We start from the raw sequence: 24,705 nt of genomic DNA on the forward strand, positions 1-24,705 counted from the left end.
CTTCAATGACCAGATCTCGTGGGCTCAAATCTGGGAGCCGGGAACGAGATCTAGATTCCCCCCAGGAATCCGATTACCTGAGCCATCCCTGCTGCCTCCCAGGGTTTGCATTAGCAGGGAGCTGGGGCTCAGACGCTGGAGGTGGATCTCAAAGCCAGAGACTCCAACGAGGCACACAGGTATCAACCTGTGGCTTAACTACTAGGCTATACGCCCACCCTGGAAGTTCAGGTTCACGGAGGCTGCAACAGGGAGAATCTGGAAGTCACAAACAGGGAAGCAGGCGGCACAGCGGTAATACCAGCAGGCACTGGGCGGCACAGACCTAGGTTTGCCTCTCACTATGTGGGTGATAACAGCAAGTGGTTCTATCAGGCCAAGTCTCAGTTTCTTCATCTGTACAGTGGGAGTGATTCTTTAAACATTTATTTATTTATTTATTTATTTGAAAGGCAGAGTTATGGGGGGTGGGGGTAGGGTAGAGAGGGAGAAAGAATCTTCCATCCACTGGTTCATTCCCAAAATGGCCACAATGGCCAGGGCTGGTGCAGAATCAGAATCAAAATGGAGTGAGTGTGGCTAAAAGCTAATTGCAGACCTCTTGTTTCTGCACATATTAGCTTTGCTTGCTAACGGCTAAGGGTGTATCTTGTGAAACTACGTGGGCCCAAATTCCCAGGAACCAGGTTGACAGAAATGCGCCCTGCACTGTTCTCTTACAACCATATCTTGGATCTGTTACTGGGTTTGTTATTGTTAACTGTTATCTTACAACCATATTCTGGTTTGGTTTTTATTGTTCATTGCATACCAGGGGTCCGGTTTGAAATTGTGAGCCCTAGTGGACAGAATACTATAAAAAGCTGTGTAACTCGCGGTTGGGGGCCGCACTCTGGTCCCAATCGGTTGCCTTGCTTCTCATTTGTCTCTCATTTTTCAATAAAATTCATGTGTGACTGTCACTGGTTTTTGTAACATTCTATTTTAGCTGACCAGTGGATGCAACACTGGACCAGGCCAAAGCCAGGAGCCTGCAGCTCCATCCAGGTCTCCCACGTGGAGTGGTACCAGCTCTTGGGCCATCTTCTGCTGCTTTCCCAGGTGCATTAGCAGGGAGCTGGCTCAGAAGTAGAGGAGCTGGGACCCTAAGCAGAGCTCATACAAGATGGCAGCATCCAGGTGGGGGGTGGGGGGGTTAAGCTCAGCACACTGTACCACAATGCAGGCCCTGGAGGTGATGTTAATCAAAGCACTCATGAAGTGCTAACTGTTCAATCGAAACTTAAGTAGTTGCCTGCATTTGACAACTGAGAGCTATTTAAAATAGAACTAGGAGAGTGGGCGTTTGGCCTAGTAGTTAGCACACTGGGTAGGACACCCGCCTCCAAATAGAGGAGTATCTGGGTTCCGTTCCCGACTCAGGCTCCTGTCTCTGCCTCCTGTTAATGCAGACCCCGGGAGGCAGCGGCCATGGCTCAGGTAATCTGGCTTCTGGCTTTGGCCCTCCTCCTCCACTCCTCCACGAGCCGTTGTGGGTGTTTGGGGATCAAACCAACAGATGGGTGCTCTGTCTCTCGAATAAAAATAAATAAAAATCGAAGTTTTGACTTTCTAAACTACAGAAGCATAGACTCCTCCTGACACCCACTATAACCCTTGATGACGTTCTTTCCCCTTTCTGATCTGCAACCTTTGTAGGATTCTAGGGTGTGCCACTCACGGCCCTGAAGCCTTAGGTGTATTCAAAGCGCTCAAGTTCCTCATCAACTCCGTGCGGCAGGTACAAGCATTATTCCTTTTTGCTAACAGTAATTTTCCTAAAGAGAAGCTGAAGGATTTGGCGGGAAAGTACCGGCAACCCACTAGGTCTCCACAAGTGTTTTAAAAGTTTGAGAAACACAAATCAGTAGGTGTAACTAAGTGTCAAGGAGGAATATCCGCCCGGTGTTCGAAACGCGATCCCCTGGAGCGCCATTCTCGGCCCGCGGTCCAGAGAGGGACCTCACGCCAGCGCTCCGGGACCAAGCTCCAGGCTTCTCCCCGCTGCGCGCCCGACTGCGCCGCCTCAACCAATCTTGCTGGAATAGGCGTAGTCGCTCGAACAAAAGCATCTAGAGTGACTGCCCCTACAGCCAATCAACGCCGAGGCCGGACCGCCGCCGCTAGTTAAATCACAACTTCTAATTGGTGAAACTTTCTGAAGGGGGCGGGACGAAGCAGGAAAGTCCCACCTCCTTTGGCGTTCTCAGCCAACCGTGGCGCCTGGGAGGCAGCCGCTGAGTTAAGTTACTCTGTGTGTAGTGATCCGAAGGTACTGAGGGCGGAGCCCGGAGCTGGCAGAGGGCTACTGGGAGGGGGACGCTTCGCGCGGGCACGCGGAGCGAGGACAGTGACAGCCCCGCGCGCGCTCGGTAGTGCGCGGCCCCGGGGCTCCGGTCGGCCCTGGAGAGGCGCGCCGGGTCTGGGCCGCCGCCGTCTAGGGTTCTTAGTCCCTGGGCGTCCTCGGCGTCCGCGCGGCCTGAGTCCGGCAGCGCCGGGCCGCGCCCGTCTGGCCGGTCCCGGCTCGCGTCCCCTCCCCGCCGCCGTCCGGCAGGGCCTGACCCCCAGGTCCCCTTTCCGCTCCCGAGGCAGGGTCCTCGCGGCCCATGCTGGCCGCCGGGGACCCACCCAGCCCAGATCGCTTCCAGGCCGGTGTGCCGGCCACCATGGTGGCCTTGAGGCCTGTGCGGCTGCTCCAGGGGGGCTAACAGTTCCCGATCACAGGCCTTGGGGTGCGAAGGTCCCCGGGCCTGAGCCCCGCGCCATGGCCGGGGCCATCGCTTCCCGCATGAGTTTCAGCTCGCTCAAGAGGAAGCAGCCCAAGACGTTCACGGTGCGGATCGTCACCATGGACGCCGAGATGGAGTTCAATTGCGAGGTAACCGGCCGGCACCCCCACGGGCTGCGGCGAGGGGGACCCCGGGGAGGAGCCGCCGGCCCCGCGCGCGTCCCGCCCCGGCCCCGCGCGCGTCCCGCCCCGGCGGCGGTGTGACAGGCGCGGGGGAGCGTGCCGAGCTCCGTGGCTGCCGTCTTTTGGGCGTGGAGAGGGTCGGAGCCGGAAAGGGCCACGTAGGCCCAACTCCTGTGTCAAAGAGCCTTGTTGCTTTGGGGCTTTCAGCCCTTTCTGAAGTTTGTTTTCATTCATTGTGGTGGGAAGAGGCTGGAAGCGTCCGTGGTTGTGAGTTTGGTCTCCACCGTGGGAGGAGGCTTGAGCGCACACCCGAGGGTTTGTTGTTGTTGTTGTCGTTTTTCAGCCTTGCTTAGATAATGTGGTTACCTCGAGCACTGGAAATTCCATCTCATTTATTTGGAAAGTCTATCCCTGTCTCTCTTTCCCAAAGCTTACATTTTCAGGGAAAAACTCTTTGAGGAAAGAGGTGGTGTCATCAACTTACTTTCTGGGAAGTTTCCTGCATGATGATGGTAGCAGATATCATGGGCTGAAGAGTTTCTGAGGGTGAGACGTGGGCACATTTTCCTCCGTGGGACAACTCAGAGGTGGAGGTGCCTCTGAGGACGCGAACTATGTATTCGGTCTTCTCAGCTAAAATCCTTGGAATCTCAAAGCGATAAGTGTCTTTTTGTGTGCTGATGAGCTGACCTGCTAGGAAGCCCTTAGGTAGTTTTGGGTTGGGGGCTGGTGGGGAAGACCACTGCAAAGATTAGGGAGTTGGGACTTTTCCGCCACACCCCCTAACCTCTGGGGGTGAGTGGAGGAGGGGCTGGAGCTGAAGTCGGTGGCCAGTAGTCAATTATGTAATCAGTCATGCCTTTTAGTGAAGCCTCCATACAGCCTCAAAACGCACAGGGTTCAGAGAACGTGCAGGGGGCTGGGCATGTGGGGGTTCGTGGAGGGTGGCATGCTGGGAGACGGCAGGGATGCCCCAGCACCTTCCCGGGTGCCTTTCATCCATATGCTTTGTAATAGTCCCTGTGAACAGGGGAGTTAGTGTCTCTCTGAGCCGCTTCCAGCAAATCAGTCGAATCCAGGAGCAGTTGTGGGGACTCGGGTTTATATCTGGTGCACAGAAACAGCTGGGGACCTGTGATTGGTATCAGAAGTGGGGGCCAGTCGTGGGCGACTGAGCTCTCAATCTGTGGGCTCTGATGCTCCCTCTAGGTAGAGAAAGACAGAACTGAATTAACTGAAGGACCCTCACCTGCTCTCTCTCTGCTGTGGAAAGAATAGACTGGCTGTGGGTGGGGAGGAATCGCTACACGCTGCTTTAAAAAAAAAAAAAAGATTTATTTTTTTTGTGAGAGGCAGAGGCAGAGAGAGAGAAAAAGAGAGAGAGAGTTTGATCTTCCATCTGCTGGTTCACTCCCCAAATGACTGCAACAGCCAGAACTGGGCTGATTCGAAGCTAGGAGCCGGGAGCTTCGTCTGGGTCTCCCATGTGGGTGCCGGGGCCCAAGCACTTGGGCCATCTCTGCTGCTTTCCCAGACCATAGCAGAGAGCTGGATGGAAAGAGGAGCAGCCGGGACTGGAACCGGTGCCCATATGGGATGCCTGCACTGCAGGCGGTGGCTGTACCCGCTACACCACAGCACCGGCCCCTCTACATATTTCTTGGTGACTCGCTTCAGAAAAGCCTTCTGTGTTGATGGCTGATTGCAAGAATAGAAACAAACACTTTGCTTTCTCCCTGTATCCACAGAGTGCCTCAAACTATATGTTTAGTAAACAGCACAATAGGACTTTGAACTAAGCTCCTAGCCAATATAGTATTACTTTTGCAGTAATTTTTAAAAGCATTTTTGTTTATTTGAAAGGCCAGGGGACAAGGAGAGAGAGGTCTTTTCACATTTTTAATTTTATCTGAAAGGCAAAGAGACACAGATCTTCCATCTTCCTTAGTAGCAGGGTCTAGGCCAGGCTGAAGGCAGGAGCAGTGACCTCCCTCCAGGTCTCCCACGTGGGTGGCAGAGAACCAACTGCTTGAGCCATCCCCTGCTGCCTCCAGGTGCTCATTAGCAAGAAGCCGGGACTCAGATCCAGACACTTCCGTGTGGGGGCATCCCAAGCATTGGTGTAACTGCTGTGCCACACACCCAGCCCCGGACTCTGCAGTCTCACTCCTCCCAGTGTGGTCTGTGCAGTAGCGGCGTTGGCAGCAGTGTCCCGTCGGGGGTTGGCAAGCTGCTTCCACACGGGGCCACGTAGTAAATATTTTTGGCCTTGTGGGCTGTAGGATTTCTTTGGAACTACTCAGCTCTTCAACTCCACTGGACGGGATTCACTAGCAGCGTGACAGTGAGGGAGCGCCACTGATCTGTTTGCAAGGTGTCCAGCGCATAACAAATCTTCCCAGGCAGACGAATCGATTAATTCACAGGCTTTTGTTGGGATTCCGCTCCTGGGCGAGGTTCCCCGGTCCCAACAGAGCAACCGAGGGGGGGGGGGGAGTCCAGCATCAGAGATTGGGAGGGCTCCTTTTATAGATTCAGGACATGGGGGTTAAAGGTTGAGGCGGGTCTGATCCTCATTGGTTGACCTTTAGGCACCGGCAGGGACCTTGACAAGGACTTTTCTTCCCCGCAAGTACAGGTAGGGACTCTCCATTCCCAGAAGTGTAGGCCTTCCTTCCATGCGGATCCCAAAAGCTACCACTGTTCACCTGTAAAACTAGGGAAAATTAAAAACAAAACTGTTTAAATCCACTGGACGGGGCCTACGCACATGAAGAAACATATTTTCTTTCTTTCTTTTTTTTTTTTTTAAGATTTATTTATTTATTTGAAAGGCAGAGTTACAGAGAGTCAGAGCTAGAGGCAGAGGGGAGTATTCCATCCGCTGGTTCACTCCCCAAAAGGCAGCCATGGCTGGAGCTGTGCCGATCTAAGCCAGGAGCCAGAAGTTTCTTCCGGGTCTCCCACGTGGATTCAGGGGCCCACGAACTTGGGCCATCCTCCACTGCTTTTCCAGGCCATGGCGTAGAGCTAGATCTGAAGTGGAACAGCTGGGTCTCAAACCAGTGCCCAAATGAGATGCCAGCACTGCAGGCAGCGGCTTTACCCATTATTCCACAGTGACGGCTCCAATTTTTTTTTTTTTTTAAGATGTATTTATTTGAAAGGTAGTTACAGAGAGGGAGAAGCAGAGGCAGAGAGAGGGAGATCTTCCATCTGCTAGCTCATTCCCCAAATGGCTGCGACGGCCAGAGCTGGGCCAGACCAAAGCCAGGAGCCAGACTTTATTCAGGTCTCTTACTTGGGTGCAGGGGCCCAAGCACTTGGGTCATCTTCTGCTGCTTTCCCAGGCACATTGGCAGGGAGCTGGATTGGAAGTGGAGCAGCCAGGACTCAATCTGGTGCCCATATGGGATGCTGGTGCCACAGGTGGTATCATTTTTTTTCCCCCTTCTTAGAGATTCATTTATTTATTTGAAAGGCAGATTTACAGAGAGGCAGAGGGAGAGAGACAGAGGAAGAAATCTTCCATCTGCTGGTTCATCTCCAAATGGCTGCCATGGCCAGGGCTGGGTTGGTTTGAAACCAGAAGCCAGGAACTTCTTCCAGGTCTCCCACATGGATGCAGGGGCCCAAGGGCTTGGACCATCTTTGCTTTCTCAGATACATTAGCAGAAAGCTGGATTCGGAGTGGAGCAGCTAGGACTTGAACCACTGCCCATATGGAGTATTGGTACTGCAGACAGCATCTTTTTTTTTTTTTTTAATGATTTTTTAATTTATTTGAAAGGGACAGTTATGGAGAGGCAGAGGCAGGGAGGGGAGAGAAGTCTTCCATCTGCTGGTTCACTCCCCATTTGGCCACAATGGCTGGAGCTGGGCTGATCTGAAGCCAGGATCCAGGAGTTTCTTCTGGGTCTCCCACACAGGTACAGGGGCCCAAGGACTTGGACCATCTTCTACTGCTTTCCCAGGCCATAGCAGAGAGCTGGATTGGAAGTGGAGGAACTGGGACTTGAACTGGTGCCCATATGGGATGGGCCACTGCAGGTGGCAGCTTTACCTGCTATGTTACAGTACAGGCCCCAAGAAACATCTTTTCAAGAAACACTAAGAGTGTGGGCATTGTGGTGTAGCAGGTTAAACTGCTTATGACACCCACATTCCATATCTGAGTCCTGGCTGCTCCACTTCCCATCCAACTTCCTGTTAATGAGCCTGGGAAGGTAGCAGAAGATGCCCCAAATCCTTGGTCCCTACCACTCATGGGAGACCTGGATGGGAGTTTCTGGACTGGCTTGTCAAATAGACAAACTTTGTATTTTAAATAAATAAAACTTAAAATTCGGAAAGAAAGGCCAGAGGCTACAGTAGGTGAACCAAGACCACTCTCCTTCGCCAGCTCGGTGAGGTGGAGATTCCACTCCGGACTGCCACAACCCATCACGCAGGGCCCCCGACCCCCACCTCTCCGTCAGTGGGCTTTCTTCCCAGGAGAGGCAGGATTTCAGCATTTCTCATCTCACCCAGAGCTGCTTGTTGCTGAGGTTAAGCCTTGGGTGAGTACAGCTGAAAGATGGGCTCCTTTCTTCTACCCAGAATCTGTTACAAAACAGGGCTATACTTTTTTTTTTTTTTTGAATGCTTATTTATTTATTTCCATCTATTTGAAAAGCAGAGTGCAGAGACAGAGAGCTCTTCCGTCTGCTGCTTCACTCCCCAAATGCCTGCAGCAGCCAGCTAGGACTGGGCCAGGCTGAGCCAGGGAGCCTGGAACTTCATCTGGGTCTCTCACGTGGGTGGCAGGGGCCCAAGCACTTGAGCCATTATCTGTTGCCTTCCAGGGTGTGCATTAGCAGGAAGGATTGGAAGTGCAGTAGCTGGGAATTGAACCAGGCACCCAATATGGATGCCTCCTCCCTGCACCTTAATACCCACCTCTTTTTTTTTTTTTTTTTCAAGCTTTGCTTATTTATTTATTTGAAAGAAAGAAAAGAGTAGGAGAAGGGGAGGAGGAGGGAGGGAGACAGATTTTCCATCACCGGTTCACTCTCTAAATACCCATAACAGCCAGGGCTGAGCCAGGCTGAAGCTGGGAGCCAGAAACTCCATCCAGGTTTCCCACATGAGTAGCAGGAACCAAAGTACTTGGCCCATCATCTCTTATCTCAGAGGATGCACATTTTCAGAAAGCTGGATTGGGAGCAAAGTAGCTGGGGCTCCAATGAGGCACTCTGATGTGGGCCCCCTGAGTGGTGATTTAACCCTTTGTGCCACAACACCACTCATGGCATACTGAGATTATTGGGGTCCCAACTTCTCGCTCTTTTTTTTTTTTTTTAATGATGTATTTATTTTTTATTTGAAAGTCAGAGCAAGAGAGAGGGAGAGAGAGATATCTTCCATCTGTTGGTTCATTCTCCAAATGCCCACAACAACAAAGGCAGGGCTAGTCAAGAGCCCAGACTCTACCCACGTCTTTATTGTGGGTGTCGGGGACTGAAACACTTGTGCTGTCTCCTAAACTTTTCCAAAGAAAGTAACTTTATCTGCATCACAATTTGGGGAGTTTCCTGTCTAAGGACACTGATGAGAACTGCAGAGATTTTGGTGAGAGGCAGTTGGAAGAGTTGTGGATTTGATGACGATGCAGCCTAGACTGTAGGTCACCCAGCACTCAGGAAAGAAACGGGGAGCTTGCCCGCTGGGAGGAGCCCTTCTGGGGCCAGGACGAAGATCAGCTGTTGACCTCAGAAACAACTTCCTCAGAAAACGGCCCCAAATGACTGGATTAATCAATCCACAGAGCAAGCTATACCGCAGGGAATTGCTGAAAACAACAGGACAGGGGCTGTCTGTGGTGCAGATGAAGCTACAGCCCGTGACACCAGCATTCTGTATCAGAGTGTGAGTTCAAGTCCAGCTGCTCTGCCTCCAATCCAGCTCCCTGCTAATGTGCCTAGGAAGGCAATGGAAGATGACCCAAGGGCTTGGACCGCTGCCACCCACATGAAAGACTCAGTTGGAGTTCTAGGATACTGGTTTTGGCCCGGCCCAGCCCCAGCTGTTGTGGCCATTTGGGGAGTGAACCAGCGGGTGGAATATCTCTTTTTCTCTCTATCTCTCTCTTGATCTGTCACTCTGCTTTTCAAATAAGTAAATCAATCTTAAGAAAATAATAGGACGGTAAGTTTCTGTTAGTGGCGTTTAACAACTGAGTGTGGTCAAGAACTACCTATGCCACCATTGTCCCAGGATGACTGTCTACTGAAAGCTGTACTTCCCTGACAAGCATCACGCCTTCACACTGTGTGTGCAAGTAGATTTTACTAGAATATTCTAGCCAGTCATTAAACAAATAAACCAGCAAAATAATAAGTCCTGAAGAGGGGGAGGGGACTAGTGCGTAGAGCTGCTACAATATACCATCTACAACATCCAGTTTCTGGCAAAAAAATTAAGGGATGTGCAAAGAAGCAGGAAAGTATGACCTGGAAACAGATCTGACAACAGAAAACTGCTAGTGAGAGCAACCAGAGACTAGACTTAAGAAAAGACTATGTTTCTTGAAAGATTTAATTAATTTATTTAAAAGGCAAAGAGACTGAGAAAGAGAGTGGAAGAGACAGATCATCCATCCTCTGATTCACTCCCTGGGGCAGGCCACAGTGAGAGGCAGAAATTTTATCCTGGCCTCCCACATGGGTGGGAATGGCCCAAGTGGGTGGTGGTACTTGGGCCATCTACTACTGCCTTCCTAGGCACATTAGCAGGGAGCTGAATTGGCAACAGAGTACCCAGGACTCAAATTGGCACTTGATAAGGGAATGCCAGCATTTTAAGGAGTGACTTAACCTGCTGTTCTATAATGCCAGCCCCCTGAAAAAGGCTTTGTACTCATCAGTGTAAAGTTGTTTACAGAGCTAAAGGAAAGCAAAATGATAGAGGAGTAAGGAAGGTGTTTGACACTGTTGTTTCAGCTAGAGAATGTCAATATGGAGATAGGAATTATTAAAAAATGAAAATTATGTTGTTGAAAGTATAATAATGGAAATAAAAATCCACTAGAGGGGCAGGTGTTGTGGTATTGTGCGTTAAGCCATTGTTTGTTTTGATGGCCTTCTTTTATTGGGATGCTGATTAGAGTCCTAGCTATTCTGCTTCCAATCAGGCTTCCTGCTAATGCACTTGACACAAGTACTTGGGTTCCTTCCATCCAAGTGGGAGACCTGGATGGAGCTGTGGGCTCCTGGTTTCAGCCTGGCCCAGTCCTGGCTGTTGCAGGCATTTGGGGATTGAACCAGTGGATGGAAGATTTTTTTGTCTGTCTGCCTGTCTGCTTTCTCTCTCACTTTGTCTTTTAAATATATAAACAAAATTTTTAAAAAATTCATAAAAGAATTCAATAGTAAAGAATTAGTAAAGTTGAAAATAGATTGATAGAGATTATACAAGCTGAAGAATAGAAAGGACCAAAAAAAAAAAGAAAATGAATGCAGTCATTAAGCATACCACCATGTACACAGTGAGAGTCCCAGAGGGGAGGTGGGAAAAAGGAGTGAAGAAAAATATTTGAACAAATAATTAGTGAAACTTTCCCCAGATTACTGAAAAGTGATAACCTACACCTTCAGAAAGCTCAGTGAACTTCAAGGAGGCAACTTACAAAGAGATCCACAGAAAGCCACAGCATGGTAAAATTCCCAATGTCAAAGAAGAAAATATTGAAAGCGTACAGGGAAAAAAGACTCATCACTTACAAGGGAGCTCCAATAAGATTAACAGCAGATTTCTCAACCAGAACTGGAGCCCTGAGGCAGTGGGATAGCACATTGAAATTACTCAAAGATGAGGTGGATGTTCCGCCCAGCGGTTAGGACCCTGCTTGGGGGCCCGTGCTGTGGTGTAGTGGGTAAAGCTGCCTGCAGTGCTGGCATCCCATATGGGTGTCAGTTCGAGTCCTGGCTGCTCCACTTCCGATCCAACTCTCTGCTATGACCTGGGAAAGCAGTAGAAGATGGCCCAAGTCCTTGACTCCCTGCATCCGTGTGGGAGACCTGGAAGAGGCTCCTGGCTTCGGATCAGTGGCCAATTGAGGGGGGTGAACCGGTAGATGGAAGACCTCTCTCTCTCTGCCTCTCCTTCTCTCTGTGTAACTCTGATTTGCAAATAAATAATAAATCTTTTTAAAATGAAAGACCCTGCTTGGGCCAAATGCCTGGATCCCATATCAGATTCCATACTTTGCTTCTGATTCCAACTTATTGCTAATGAGCACCCTGGGGAGGCAGCAGGTACTTGGTACTTGGATCCCTGCCACATACCTGAGAGATCCAGGTTGAGTTCTGAGTCACTGACTTCAGCCTGGCCCCACCCTGGCTGTTGCTGGCAGAAAGCTCGCTCTTTCCCTCTCTCTCTCTCTCTCTCTCTGCCTTTCAAAAAAACCACACAGCTGACATAATATGTAATGGCAAAAGTCTGCATGCTTATCCTCTGAGATCAGGAAAAAGTCAAGGATGTCCAGTCTCACCTTTGTTTAGGTTTTTAAAATTTATTTATTTGAAAGAGTTAGAGAGAGAGGAGAGACAGTAAGCAAAAAATCTTCCATCTACTGGTTCACTCCCAAATGGCTGCCATGACCAGGGTTGGGCCAGGCCAAAGCCAGGAGCCAGGAGCTTCTTCCTGGTCTCCCAAGTGGGTGCAGGGGCCCAAGAACTTGGGCCATCCTCTGCTGCTTTCCCAGGTGCATTAGCGGGGAGCAGGATTGTAAGAGGAGCAACAGGGACTCAAACTGGCACCCATATGGGATGCTGACGCTCAGACAGTGGCTTAACCTACTGTGCTGGCCCCAACTCACCATTTTTTTTTTTTTTTAATTTGAGTGGCAGAGACAGAGAAAAGCTCCTATTTGCTTATTCCCTTAATGCTTGCCAGACCAAAGCAGTAATCACAAACTCAATCTAGATCTCTTATGTGGGGGTCAGGAGCCAGAGCCAAGTCATCAAACCCAGGCATTCCAATATGAGATATTGTGGCACAGCACCTTCCCCTGAATGAATACTTTAAATGGTTAAATTTTAAAGTATGTGAATTACATGTCAATAAATTTGTTTATAAAAAACAAATTTAGGAGCTGGCGCTGTGGCTTAGTAGGTAGCCAGCTTCCCATATAGGCACCAGTTCCAATCCCAGCTGCTCCACTTCTGATCCAGCTCTCTGCTAACACACCTTGGGAAAGCAGTGGAAAATGGCCCAAGTGCTTGGGTCCCCATACCTATGTGGGAGACCCAGAAGAAGCTCTGGGCTCCTGGCTTCAGCCCAGAAAACTCCAGCCATTGCGGCCACTTAGGGATTGAATAAGCAGTTAGAGGACCTCTCTTTTCTGTGTGTTTCTCTGTAATTCTGCCTTTCAAATAAATAGTAAATAAATAAATCTTTAAAAAAATAATTGGCAAATTACATTTATCCTGTGGGCCATAGTTTGCGGACCTCTGACCTAAGTTACTACTTCATGAATTATGTGAGTGAGAAAGACTACCTTGTAGGAAAAAAAGGAACTTGTATGACATTGATTTCTTCAGCTATAATTTTCCCAGGAAAAAAAATTCCTTTATTCTCTTCTTGAAATGAGCCTCATATCCAAAGTTGATATTAGTTAGAGCAGGGTTTCTTATTGGACACTATTGACATATTGTCATGGAAACGTGCGTTGTCTCTCATCAGGGTCTCAAGCCTCTACCCACTTACTGAGTAGCACTCTCTATCTGGACCCAGTTCTTGAGACAATTGACAATCAGGTGTCCTTGGCGGGGGTGGGGGTGGGGGGGTGGGGAATGCTCCTCCCCTCCCTGCTGCCCCACCCCATTAGTAATCTGAAGAAGGAGATAATACCAGTGATATTCAGAGAGGCAGAATGATACAGTACAGAATGTATCAAACTAATATGCACGTAGATGATGGGGATCTTGGTAAATTGTGGATATGATTCAATAGTTCTGCAGTAGTACTTGAGAATCCTGCATTTCTTTTCTTTTAAGATTTATTTTATTTATTTGAAAGGCAGAGAGAGAGGGAGAGACAGAGAGAGAAAGAGAATGAGAGATCTTCCATCTGCTGGTTCATTCCCCAGATGGCAGGGTCTTCCACGTGGGTGGCAGAGGTCCAATGTCGCTGTGTAAAATTTGTTTACTCCCTCTCAGTGCCATGTTGTGGGAGCCGGGCCCTGCTTCCCACAGTCCAACACTTGTTCTTTCCCACTGCTTTCCCAGGTGCACCAGTAGGGGGCTAGAGAGAAAGCAGAGCAGCCAGGACTCAAACTGGCACTTCGATATGGATGCCAGCATTGCAGGCAGCTTAACCTGTGCCACAATGCTGGCCCCAAGAATTCTGTATATTTTTTTTTTATTTTTTTATTTTTTTTTTTGACAGGCAGAGTGGACAGTGAGAGAGAGAGACAGAGAGAAAGGTCTTCCTTTGCCGTTGGTTCACCCTCCAATGGCCGCCGCGGCCGGCGCGCTGCGGCCGGCGCACCGCGCTGATCCGATGACAGGAGCCAGGAGCCAGGTGCTTTTCCTGGTCTCCCATGGGGTGCAGGGCCCAAGCACCTGGGCCATCCTCCACTGCACTCCCTGGCCACAGCAGAGGGCTGGCCTGGAAGAGGGGCAACCGGGACAGAATCCGGCGCCCCGACCGGGACTAGAACCCGGTGTGCCGGCGCCGCAAGGCGGAGGATTAGCCCAGTGAGCCGCGGCGCCGGCTGAATTCTGTATATTTTTTTAGATTTTATTTATTTGGAAGTCAGAGTTCACAGAGAGAGGAGAAGCAGAGGCAGAGAGAGGGAGAGACAGAGGGGTCTTCCATCCGCTGGTTCACTCCCCAGTTGGCTGCAATGGCCGGAGCTGTGCTGATCCGAAGCCAGGAGCCAGGAGCTTCTTCTGGGTCTCCCACGCGCAGGGGCCCAAGGACTTGGGCCATCTTCTGCTGCTTCCCAGGCCACAGCAGAGAGCTGGATCGGAAGAGGAGCAGCCAGGACTAGAACCGGCGCCCATATGGGATGCCGGCGCTTCAGGCCAGGGCGTTAACCCACTGAGCCACAGCGCTGGCCCCGCATTCTGTATTTCTACTGAACTTTTAGGTGATGCCAATGCTGCTGGTCCAGGGACCACACTTTGAGTAGCAGAGCAGTAGTAGAAAATGCCAGGGCTTTGAAATCAGACATGGGCTTGAACTTTAGACAAACTACTTCTAACATGGATAAGATACTGAAGCAGTCTGGATCTGTTTCCACATCAGCAAAAAGGTACTGATTCTACTGACCCTTCACAGCTGTTAGCAGGATGTGTGGAATGCATAAATCCTGGCAGAGAGGGAGAGACAGAAGGCACTGGGGTGGGTGTTTTTGCTAAGATACCACTTGGGACGCCTGCCTAGTTTGAGTCCTAGCTCTGCTTCCACTCCAGCTTCCTGCTAATTGCACTCCAGGAGTTGGCAGGTGTCAGTACTTGGGTCCTAGCCACCCACATGGGAGACCTGGATTGAGTTCCTAGCTTCTGACTTTGGCTTGGCCCAGCCCCAGCTGTTCTAGGTATTTGGGAAGTGAACCAGAGGATGGAAAAATCTGTGTGTGTGTGTGTGTGTGTGTGTCTTTGCCTTTCCAAAAAAATAGAAAATAAAATTCTTTTAAAGAAGAAATAGAAGGGGCTGTAATTGGCATAATGTAGAAGTCTTGGGTCACCGTGGGCACTGCCCTGTTGCGATTAGTCACGTCACTACATCTCACTGACTCTTAAATGCCAGGTAAACTGTCTGCTTGAAAATGATACTGGAATATTCTGTTAAAGTATTAGTAGTTTGATTTATGATGATAGAGCTCAGAGAAGCGATTAGTCTTACTCTCCTGCCCTATTTTTATGTTTATGTTGTACATGAACTGAGCAAGGTGCTGGTGCCGGGAGATGGTGGATGCATTTTGTAAAAAAAGAAGAGAGATGGTACTTGTGGAATTCCTGGCGTTATTGAGGTCAGATGTTGGTGGCTTTCCAAGAACCAGTGGTAGTTAACATATGAGTCACGTTACCTGATGCTAATCAGTTCAGACTTTTCACTGCAGAGGTGCGGGGAGGGGAGACTTCCTTGCACTCTGCTGCATTGCACAATTGGCCTGATACTTTGGAAGATTTTTCCACTTGAAAGAGTTGATATTTGTCATTTTGAAAAAGTGGGTGCTGAATGTAATTTGCCAGGAGGCTAAATGGTTATGTTATTTCTTATCTGGGCTGGAATTTTACTCTAATAATTCAATCTATCAGTAAGGAGAGCCATATATGAAAAATTTCTTAAAATTGAGTTGTGAGAGATTCTAATACCATCTTATGTTGGAAGCAAAGCCGACTTCTGCTGGTTGACCTCCAACATATTTTCCCTCATCCCCCTGGGATTAGGATTGGGTTGAATGCCCACATCATGGATCATGCCAACATTCGATGAGTGGACGTAAGTTGTCCATAACAAAAGGAATTTTCACAGCAGCTCCAGTGTTTTCAATAAGATCTTCAGTCTTTACTCTCCTGGGCAAATGGTCTCATTCTAAGGTGTAAATTCAAGGAGGGCAGTGTGATTATTTCATTAGTTTTTGTAGTAATAATATTCTGTCTAGGCATCCTGAAAAACTTTTATTTTTATTTCAAAAAAATTGCTGTCGTCTCCTTTTTACCACAGGGCTCCCCCATGAAGGTTAAGCTGTGCTGATGGCTGCACGGGTCCCCTGGCTCAAGTCTAGTTCTTGGACGGCGGGAGTGAAGGAGGAGTGGCTGTATGCTAGTGAAGGGGTGTGAACAGGAAGCGGGGTGTGTGCTGGCCAGTGCTAGCCTCCATTGGACCCCACTGCTGCTCTTTTGTGGGAGAAAGGTAGAGAATTGCAGTGACTGCCTGGTACTGTGCTAAATGCACAACAGGGACTCTAAATGCACAGTAGGGATCTGTTCATCCAAGAGGTGTGAGCTTGGACTTGGGAAGCTGGTCTCTCACTCTGCCTCTGGTGAGCTCAGCAACCTTAGACAAGTTCCTTAACCCCCACATGCCTCCGTTTCCTCCTCTGTAGCGTGGGGATTGCGATAGTCCTTCTCACATGGAGTTGTTGTGGGATTAAAGTTGGGTTGTCACTGGCGTAGTGCTTAGAATAGGACCTGGCACAAGGTGGTGCCACGTAAGGGTTGTTAGAGAGCTGCTCAGCATTTGCTGCCCTCTCGCAGCCTGTCCGAGCTTGCTCGAATGCCCTCCCTGGTCTGGGCCTGTTTGGTTGCTCTCTCTTGGAGGTGCCCAGCTCTCTTCACACGCTGTGCCTTCACAGAGACTTCCCTTTGCCTGCCATGCCCGCATTGTCCCCTGGCACAGAGGTACTTACTTACTCTTCTGCGCTCTGCTCAGAGGCTTCCTCCTCTGTGCCAAAGTCCCCCCACGGCTGCTGGGTGGTGGGGCTGCAAGCCCAAGGGTATCCATCTTCCAGGTGAAACCTTTGTCCATTTGTGCTATCCTATCTAAAGTAGAAAAAGGAGAGAAAGGATTAACTTGTGTTTGCTTAACAGGAAAAAGAAAGAAATGCGAGCTCTTTCATCCGATGGTTCACTCCCCAATTGGCTGCAATGGCCGGAGCTGCGCCGATCTGAAGCCAGGCGCCAGGAGCTTCTTCCAGGGCTCCTGCATGGATGCAGGGGCCCAAGTCCTTGGGCCATCTTCTACTGCTTTCCCAGGCCATAGCAGAGAGCTGGATCGGAAGAGGAGCAGCCGGGACTAGAACCGGCACCCATATGGGATGCCTGCGCTTCAGGCCAGGGTGTTAACCCGCTATGCCACAGCGCCGGCCCCATGGACGCTGTTTCAAGTCCTGGCTGCTCCTCTTCTCATCCAGCTCTCTGCTAATGGACTGGGAAAGCAGTAGAGGAAGACCCAAGCTATTTGTGATGCTGTTTTATTTATTGCATTTGGTATAAGATACCTTCTGAAAGTCATTTTGTGAACTTGTGAGTAGATTAAATTTTTTTTTTTTTTTGGACAGGCAGAGTGGACAGTGAGAGAGAGAGAGAGACGGAGAGAAAGGTCTTCCTTTGCCCTTGGTTCACCCTCTAATGGCCACCACGGCCGGCGCACCGCACTGATCCGAAGGCAGGAGCCAGGTGCTTCTCCTGGTGGCCCATGCACTTGGGCATCCTTGACTGCACTCCCGGGCCACAGCAGAGAGCTGGCCGGGAAGAGGGGCAACCGGGACACAATCCGGGGCCCCGACTGGGACTAGAACCCCATGTGCCGGCGCCGCAAGGCGGAGGATTAGACTAGTGAGCTGCGGCGCTGGCACACGGGGTTCTAGTCCCGGTCGGGGCGCCGGATTCTGTTCCGGTTGCCCCTCTTCCAGGCCAGCTCTCTGCTGTGGCCAGGGAGTACAGTGGAGGATGGCCCAAGTGCTTGGGCCCTGCACCCCATGGGAGACCAGGAGAAGCACCTGGCTCCTGCCTTCGGATCAGCGCGGTGGGTTGGCCGCAGCGCGCTGGCCGCGGCGGCCATTGGAGGGTGAACCAAGGGCAAAGGAAGACCTTTCTCTCTGTCTCTCTCTCTCACTGTCCACTCTGCCTGTCAAAAAAAAAAAAAAAAAAAAAAATTGCTGGGCGGGTGACTCAAGTTACAACCCCTGATGTGTTGCTTCTGTGCCTAGTTTGTCTTTTAGATTCACACGGGCTTTTTCCATAAGTGAATCTTTTTTTTACTTCCCTAGGATTTACTTGGAATTCAGTGCCTTTGGCCTAAAATGAAGCTCATTTTGCAGCAGTTTTTTCTAGTTGCATGCTTAACATGCTTTGTGGTCAGAGTGGTCTCACTGTGTTCAACCTGTATTATAATATTTGGGGTGTCCAGAGCAGGCATTTGGCGCAGAGGTTCAGAGACACTTGGGAAGCTCATAGGCCATATCAGAACACCCGGGTTGAGTCTCAGCTATGCTTCTGGTTCCAGCTTCCTCCTAGTACAGACCCTGGAAGGCAGCAGGTGGGGGCTGAAGTAGTTGCTTTCCTGCAACCTGCCTGGGAGACCCAGACTGAATTTTGGGCCCCTGGCTTCAACGTAGCCCAGGTCAGCCATTGTGGGTATTTGGGGAGTGAACTGGTGGATGGAAGAGCTCTCTGTGTTCTTCTGCCTCTGTCTCAGCTGAATAACAATGAAAATATTTGCTGTGTCTATAATATTTGCCTGGCAATTGGTTAATAGCTCTTCTGAGACTTTTCAGGTACTTTGAAAAATTAGTTACTGTATCTGTTCAAAACTGTTTTAAAGTCTACCTCCTCCTGGAGCAACCTGTGTTTTGTTTTGTTTTTTTGGCTTGTTTATCTTTTTTTAAAGATTTAAAAAATTTTTTTATTTGAGAGGTAGAGTTACAGACAGAGGAGAGAGAGAGAGAGAGAGAGAGAGAGAGGGAGGTCTTCCATCCGCTTGCTGGTTCACTCCCCAAATGGCCAGAGCTGAGCTGATCTGAAGCCAGGAGCTAGGAGCTTCTTCCGGATCTCCCATGAAGGTGCAGGGGCCCAAGGACTTGGGTCTTCCTCTACTGCTTTCCCAGGCCATTAGCAGAGAGCTGGATCAGAAGAGGAGCAGCCAGGACTTGAAACAGCGTCCTTGGGGCCGGCGCTGTGGCATAGCGGGTTAACACCCTGGCCTGAAGCGCAGGCATCCTATATGGGTGCCGGTTCTAGTCCCGGCTGCTCCTCTTCCGATCCAGCTCTCTGCTATGGCCTGGGAAAGCAGTGGAAGATGGCCCAAGGACTTGGGCCCCTGCACCCATGCAGGAGACCTGGAAGAAGCTCCTGGCGCCTGGCTTCAGATCAGCGCAGCTCCGGCCGTTGCGGCCAATTGGGGAGTGAACCATCGGATGGAAGATCTCTCTGTCTCTCCGCTTCTCCTCTCTCTGTGTAACTCTGACTTTCAAATAAATAAATAAATCTTAAAAAAAAAAAAAAAAAAAAAAGAGGCCGGCGCCGCGGCTCACTAGGCTAATCCTCCGCCTAGCGGCGCCGGCACACCGGGTTCTAGTCCCGGTCGGGGCGCCGGATTCTGTCCCGGTTGCCCCTCTTCCAGGCCAGCCCTCTGCTGTGGCCAGGGAGTGCAGTGGAGGATGGACCAGGTGTTTGGGCCCTGCACCCCATGGGAGACCAGGAAAAGCACCTGGCTCCTGGCTCCTGTCATCGGATCAGCGCGGTGCGCCGGCCGCGGCGGCCATTGGAGGGTGAACCAACGGCAAAAGGAAGACCTTTCTCTCTGTCTCTCTCTCTCACTGTCCACTCTGCCTGTCAAAAAAAAAAAAAAAAGAAAAGAAAAAAAAGAAAAGAAAAGAAAGAAAGAGCGTCCATATGGAATTCTGGCACTGCAGGCGGAGGCTTAGCCCACTGTGCCACAGTGCAGGCCTCTTGTTTTATCTTTTATATTTTCATTATATTTGAAAAGCAGAGTGCAAGACATCTTCCATCTGCTTGTCCACTCTCCAAATGTCTGCATCAGCCAGGGCCAGGCCAGGCCAATGCCAGAAAGAAGCCAGAGTTCAATCTGGGTCTCCCCTGTGCATGGCAAGGACCTAAGTACTAAGTATAGGACCTAAGTACTAAGTACAGGACCTAAGTACTAAGTGCAGGAAGCTGGAGCAGAAGCGGAGCTGGGACTCAAACCAGGCACACAGATATGGGATGCAGAGTCCTAAGCAGCAACCTAACGGCTGCACCAAATGCCTGCCCCACAGCCCCTATTTAAGGAATCCGAACCTACAAAGGGAATGTCTCAGCTTTCCAGGTGCTTAGTCTAGTAGAGAAATAGGACACACATGAAAAGGTAACTCAGGAACACATGTGAGAGGGCTTCAAAAAGTTCATGGAAGGGCTGGTGCTGTGGCGTGGCAGGTTGAGCTGTGGCCTGCAGCGCTGGCATCCTCTGGGTGCGGTGCCAGTTCAAGTCCCTGTTGCTCTACTTCCCATCCAGCTCTCTGCTATGGCCTGGGAAAGCAGTTGAAGATGGCCCAAGTTCTTGGGTCCCTGCACCCGCATGGGAGACCTGGAGGAAGCTCCTGGCTCCTGGCTTTGGCCTGGCCTAGCCTAGCCCCGGTCCTTGTGGCCATTTGGGAGTGAACCAGCAGATGGAAAATCTCTCTCTCTCTTTCTGTGTAACTCTGCCTTTCAAATAAATAAATCTTTTAAAAAAGAGTTCATAGAAAATGCATGTTATCTTTTAATTCCATTTTCCCTGAACTTTTGGAAGCCTCCCTCATGCATCAAACCAGAGTGTGTTACTGTTTGGAGGGAAGGAGGCAACTCCGTGCAGTGGGCTGAGCAGTGGGCTTGGCTCCAACAGTGGCTGTGGATGGGAGGAAGAAGGGGAGGTGTGTTTGAACTGGGGGGTTCAGGCCGGTGCTGCGGCTCACTTGGCTAATCCTCTGCCTGCAGCACCGGCACACCCGGTTCTAGTCCCGGTTGGGGTGCCGGATTCTGTCCCGGTTGCTCTTCTTCCAGGCCAGCTCTCTGCTGTGGCCCGGGAGTGCAGTGGAGGATGGCCCAAGTGCTTGGGCCCTGCACCCACATTGGAGACCAGGAGGAAGCACCTGGCTCCTGGCTTCGGATCAGCACAGCGTGCCTGCCGTAGCAGCCATTTGAGGGGGTGAACTAACGGCAAAGGAAGACCTTTCTCTCTGTCTCTCTCTCTGTCTAACTCTGCCTGTCAAAAAACAACAACAACAAAAAAAGCCTGGGGGGTTCAGACCAAATGGTGGAGGCAGGAGGCAGGTTATGGAGCTGGTATTCACTAGATGCAGTTGGGAGCGTGTGAAAAAAAATTTTTTTTTTTTTTTTAATTTTAAGAAGTAGAGGTTGGGGGAGATGTCTCCCATTCTCTGGTTCATCCCCTAACTGCCCACAACAGCCAGGCTGGTTCAGCCTAAAGCCAGGAGCCAGTAACTGTATCTAGATCTTTCCTGTGGGTGACAGGGACCCAAGTGCTCCTGCCATCACCTCCTGCCTCCCAGGCGCTTTAGCAGAAAGCTGGATCGGAAGCAGAGGCAAGACTCTAACCCAACCACTGCGATATGGGATGTGCCACAGTGCTGGCCTCCTTTTTTAATTAATTTATTTTTATTTATTTGAAGGGCAGAGAGACAGAGATATAGAGAGTCCATGAAATTTTTTTTTTTTTTTGACAGGCAGAGTTAGACAGAGAGAAAGGTCTTCCTTCCCTTAGTTCACCCCCCAAATGGCTGCTACGGCTGGCGCGCTGCGCCAATCCAAAGCCAGCTGCTTCCTCCCGGTTCTCCATGTGGGTGCTGGGCCAAAGCACTTGGGCCATCCTCCACTGCCTTCCCGGGCTGCAGCAGAGAGCTGGACTGGAAGAGGAGCAACCAGGACAGAATCCAGTGCACCAACCGGGACTAGAACCCAGAGTGCCAGCGCCGCAGGCGGAGGATTAGTCTAGTGAGCTGTGGAGCCGGCCAGAGTCCATGAACTTTTGAAATTTCCTTACATTGTTTAAGGAATAGGAGCCAGAGTCCTTATAAGGGCTATGTTAGGCGAGGAAAAAGCCCTGCTGTTGCCACCTGCACCCCAGTGAACTTGGACTTCATTTTTATTTAAAATTAATTTATTTGAAAGTCAGAGTTACACAGAGAGAGAAGAGAGGCAAAGAGAGAGAGAGAGGTCTCCCATCTGATGGTTCACTCCCCAGATGGCTGCAATGGCCGGAGTTGTGCCGATCCAAAGCCAGGAGCCAGGAGCTTCCTCCAGGTCTCCCACGTGGGTGCAGGGACCCAAAGACTTGGACCATCTTCAACTGCTTTCTCAGGCCATAGCAGCAGAGAGCTGGACAGGAAGTGGAGCAGCCGGTTCTCAAACTGGTACCCATTTGGGATGCCGGCACTTCAGGTCAGTGCATTAACCCACTGCACCACAGCGCCGGCCCCTGGACTTCACTTTCTAAAACACACTTGCTGCATCTGTAAAATGAGAAGACTAACAGTGTCTTCCTTTAGAGGCTGTTTTGAGGCATCAGTGGGATGGGACTTTTTAGGCACTCAGCCTGGTATTTGGCCAATAGTGAGCATTTGGTAAATATTATTAGCTTCTGAGGTTGTCATGGGTTGGGAGCATGGGAACCCCTGGAAGAGTTTCACGCTAGAGACACTGAATTTTCCCTAATCATCTCCTTATTTTTCTTTGGACCCTCTTCAGCTTATCTCTGTCTTTATAATTGTTGGCCCTCTGATGAGCTTGCTTTATGCCATATTCCAGTTGAAAGATCTTCGCTTTTGTATTGATCTCTATTTAGCTTGACGTCCACTGTGACAGCAGGATTCTTTGCAGACTTCTGCTGTACTTAATGCTGCATTCTTTTGTCCTCAATGTGTCATTTTGAAGTTTTTCTTTTCTCTTTGTTTTTGATGACTTCTCCAATTATTCATGCTGGTTTTTCATTTCTATCCAAGAACATTTTTGGTGCTCGTGTTAATTTTCTTTTCAGAAATTCAGGCATTTGAGGGTTTAAAAACCCAGAAATGAATTTTCTCAGAGTGGCTTAATCTTTGTAGCCAGCTGGTGATGCTTCCCTGGATTATTGCAGGGTGATGGGTTCTGTCCTCCTGTCTGTGCTTTGTCTAATTTAGATTCTAAATCCACATGTTTTAGGGCATTTTTAGCACGCAGAAAATTTATTATCAAACTAGTGCTGACTTCAGGAAAAAATCTTTAATCAAATCTTTAGCGTTATGCTAAGACCCAAGCTGCTTGTCCCAGTTTAGGAATCACATTGGCACCACTAGGTGGCGTCAAAGCACATAATTTCTAAAGACACTGGGGCCCTTCCCATACTTGATTATGCTTTTTAAATCTTTCCTCTTTTAATATTTTCTTTTTTTTTTTTTCCTCTTTTAATATTTTCTTTTCTTTTGTTTATTATTTATTCAACAGGTAGAGTTATAGACAGTAAGAGACAGAGACAGAGAGAAAGGTCTTCCTTCTGTCGGTTCACTTCCCCAAATAGCTGCTACAGCCAGAGCTACACCGATCCGAAGCCAGGAGCCAGGTGCTTCCTCCTGGTCTCTCATGCGGGTACAGGGCCCAGGCACTTGGGCCATCCTCCACTGCCCTCCTGGGCCACAGCAGAGAGCTGGCCTGGAAGAGGAGCAACCGGGACTAGAACTTGACGCCCACATGGGATGCCAGCGCCACAGGTGGAAGATTAACCAAGTGAGCCACGGCGCCAACCCCTTAATATTTTCATTTTCCTTGAGAGGCAGAGAGAGAGAGACATTGATGGGTAGACATCTACTGGTTCACTCCCCAAATGACCACAACAGTTGGGGCTGGGCCAGACTGAAGCCAGGAGCCTAGAGCTCCATGTAAGTCTCCTACATGGGTGTCAGGACCCAGTTACTTAGGCCATCACTGCTGCCTCCCAGCATGTGCGTTAGCAGGAATCTGAAATGGGGAGCAAGCCAGGACTTGAACCCAGGCACTCTGATAGTGGTGGGATATGGATGTCCCAAGTGTATTTTTTTTTTTTAAGATTTATTTATTTCAGAGGCATAGGAGAGGGAGAGAGAGAGAGAAGGAGAGAGAGAGAGAGAAGTATCCACTGGTTAATCCCCAAATGGCTACAATGGGCTGGGCAAGACCAAAGCTAGGAGCTTCATCCAGGTCTCCCACAGGGATGCAGGAGCCCAAACACTTGAGCCATCTTCCACTGCTCTGCCAGGCATATTAATATAGCAGGGAGCTGGATCAGAAGTGGAGCAGCTGGAACTTGAACTGGTGCCCGAATGGGATGCCGGCACTGCAGACAGTGGCTTAACCCCCTGTGCCACAGCACTGGCCTCCCAAGTGATGTCTTAACTGCTATAGCAGGTGCCCACTCCTCCAACACTTTGTAATTCCTGTTCCTCATTTTGCTTCTTTGTCAGATTAGAACTCAGCATTGGAAAATTCACAAAAACTTTGTTAATTATGTTGTTTATGACTTTCCCATCCACCGTGCCAAGTTTTAGTCTCCTAGTTTCAGTAATTCTGATAGTTTGACTTTCAGATAAAACTGAAGCCTAAGGTTATTACTAATCTTACCTGGATTGATCTTTGGTTTCCAGTTCACCAACCATGCATTTACCTACTATCCTGCCATTGATTTTGAGATTGTCAGACTCATAAATATGTTGAGAAAGTCTTCAGTCCACAGTAGTTCTCATCCATTTGCAGAAACTTATTACTAGTCCTCCCCACCCGGAGCTGTACCTTCCATGTTGTTCAAGTCCATGTCATCATCACTGCCATGACCGCAAAGACTTCATCAAAAGATCAAGGCAGAAACAGGAGCAGAATGTTAACGACTGCTTTCCAGGCCAGGGCCCGAGTTCTCCCCAAGCTGGTTTGCATGAATATATTATGATCCAGCTCTCTTGTTCTGGGAGCTGCAGTTTTTACAGTATCCATGGCAGAAGTAACCGGCTGCATAATACTCAGTGTTGGGTTGTGTTGAATAGTCTGCCAGTTCTACCTGATGATTAGGCATTTGAAATTTAGTCTCGTGTCTTATCTGCACTGATTTTACTATTGTTTCTTATTTGTAGTTCTCTGCAGAATTTGTATTCTCAGTATTTCAGACATTTCTAATTGTTGATAATTGCTGAATATCAACAACCTGGATGGTGTTAAAAAAAAAAAAACTTCTGTTTTTCAGTAGCATTCTAATTGCCATTT

General features: G+C 49.5%; 1 protein-coding gene across 5 annotated transcripts in view; it reads left to right on the plus strand.

Annotated features, from left to right (window-relative positions):
• The first annotated feature begins 2,397 nt into the window (after nt 1-2,397).
• NF2 (NF2, moesin-ezrin-radixin like (MERLIN) tumor suppressor) overlaps nt 2,398-24,705 on the plus strand; it is an 89,453-nt gene continuing 67,145 nt past the window's right edge. For 3 of the 5 annotated variants that reach the window (XM_002721163.5, XM_008274683.4, XM_070065782.1), the window contains exon 1: nt 2,398-2,917. In XM_002721163.5, the coding sequence (XP_002721209.1) occupies nt 2,804-2,917 (114 nt within the window). In that variant the 5' untranslated portion in view covers nt 2,398-2,803. The remainder of the gene's footprint in view (nt 2,918-24,705) is intronic. The other 2 variants (XM_070065784.1, XM_070065783.1) reach the window with 1 other exon arrangement.

The sequence above is a fragment of the Oryctolagus cuniculus genome, chromosome 21 (assembly GCF_964237555.1).
Source record: "Oryctolagus cuniculus chromosome 21, mOryCun1.1, whole genome shotgun sequence".
Classification (NCBI taxonomy): Eukaryota; Metazoa; Chordata; class Mammalia; order Lagomorpha; family Leporidae; genus Oryctolagus; species Oryctolagus cuniculus.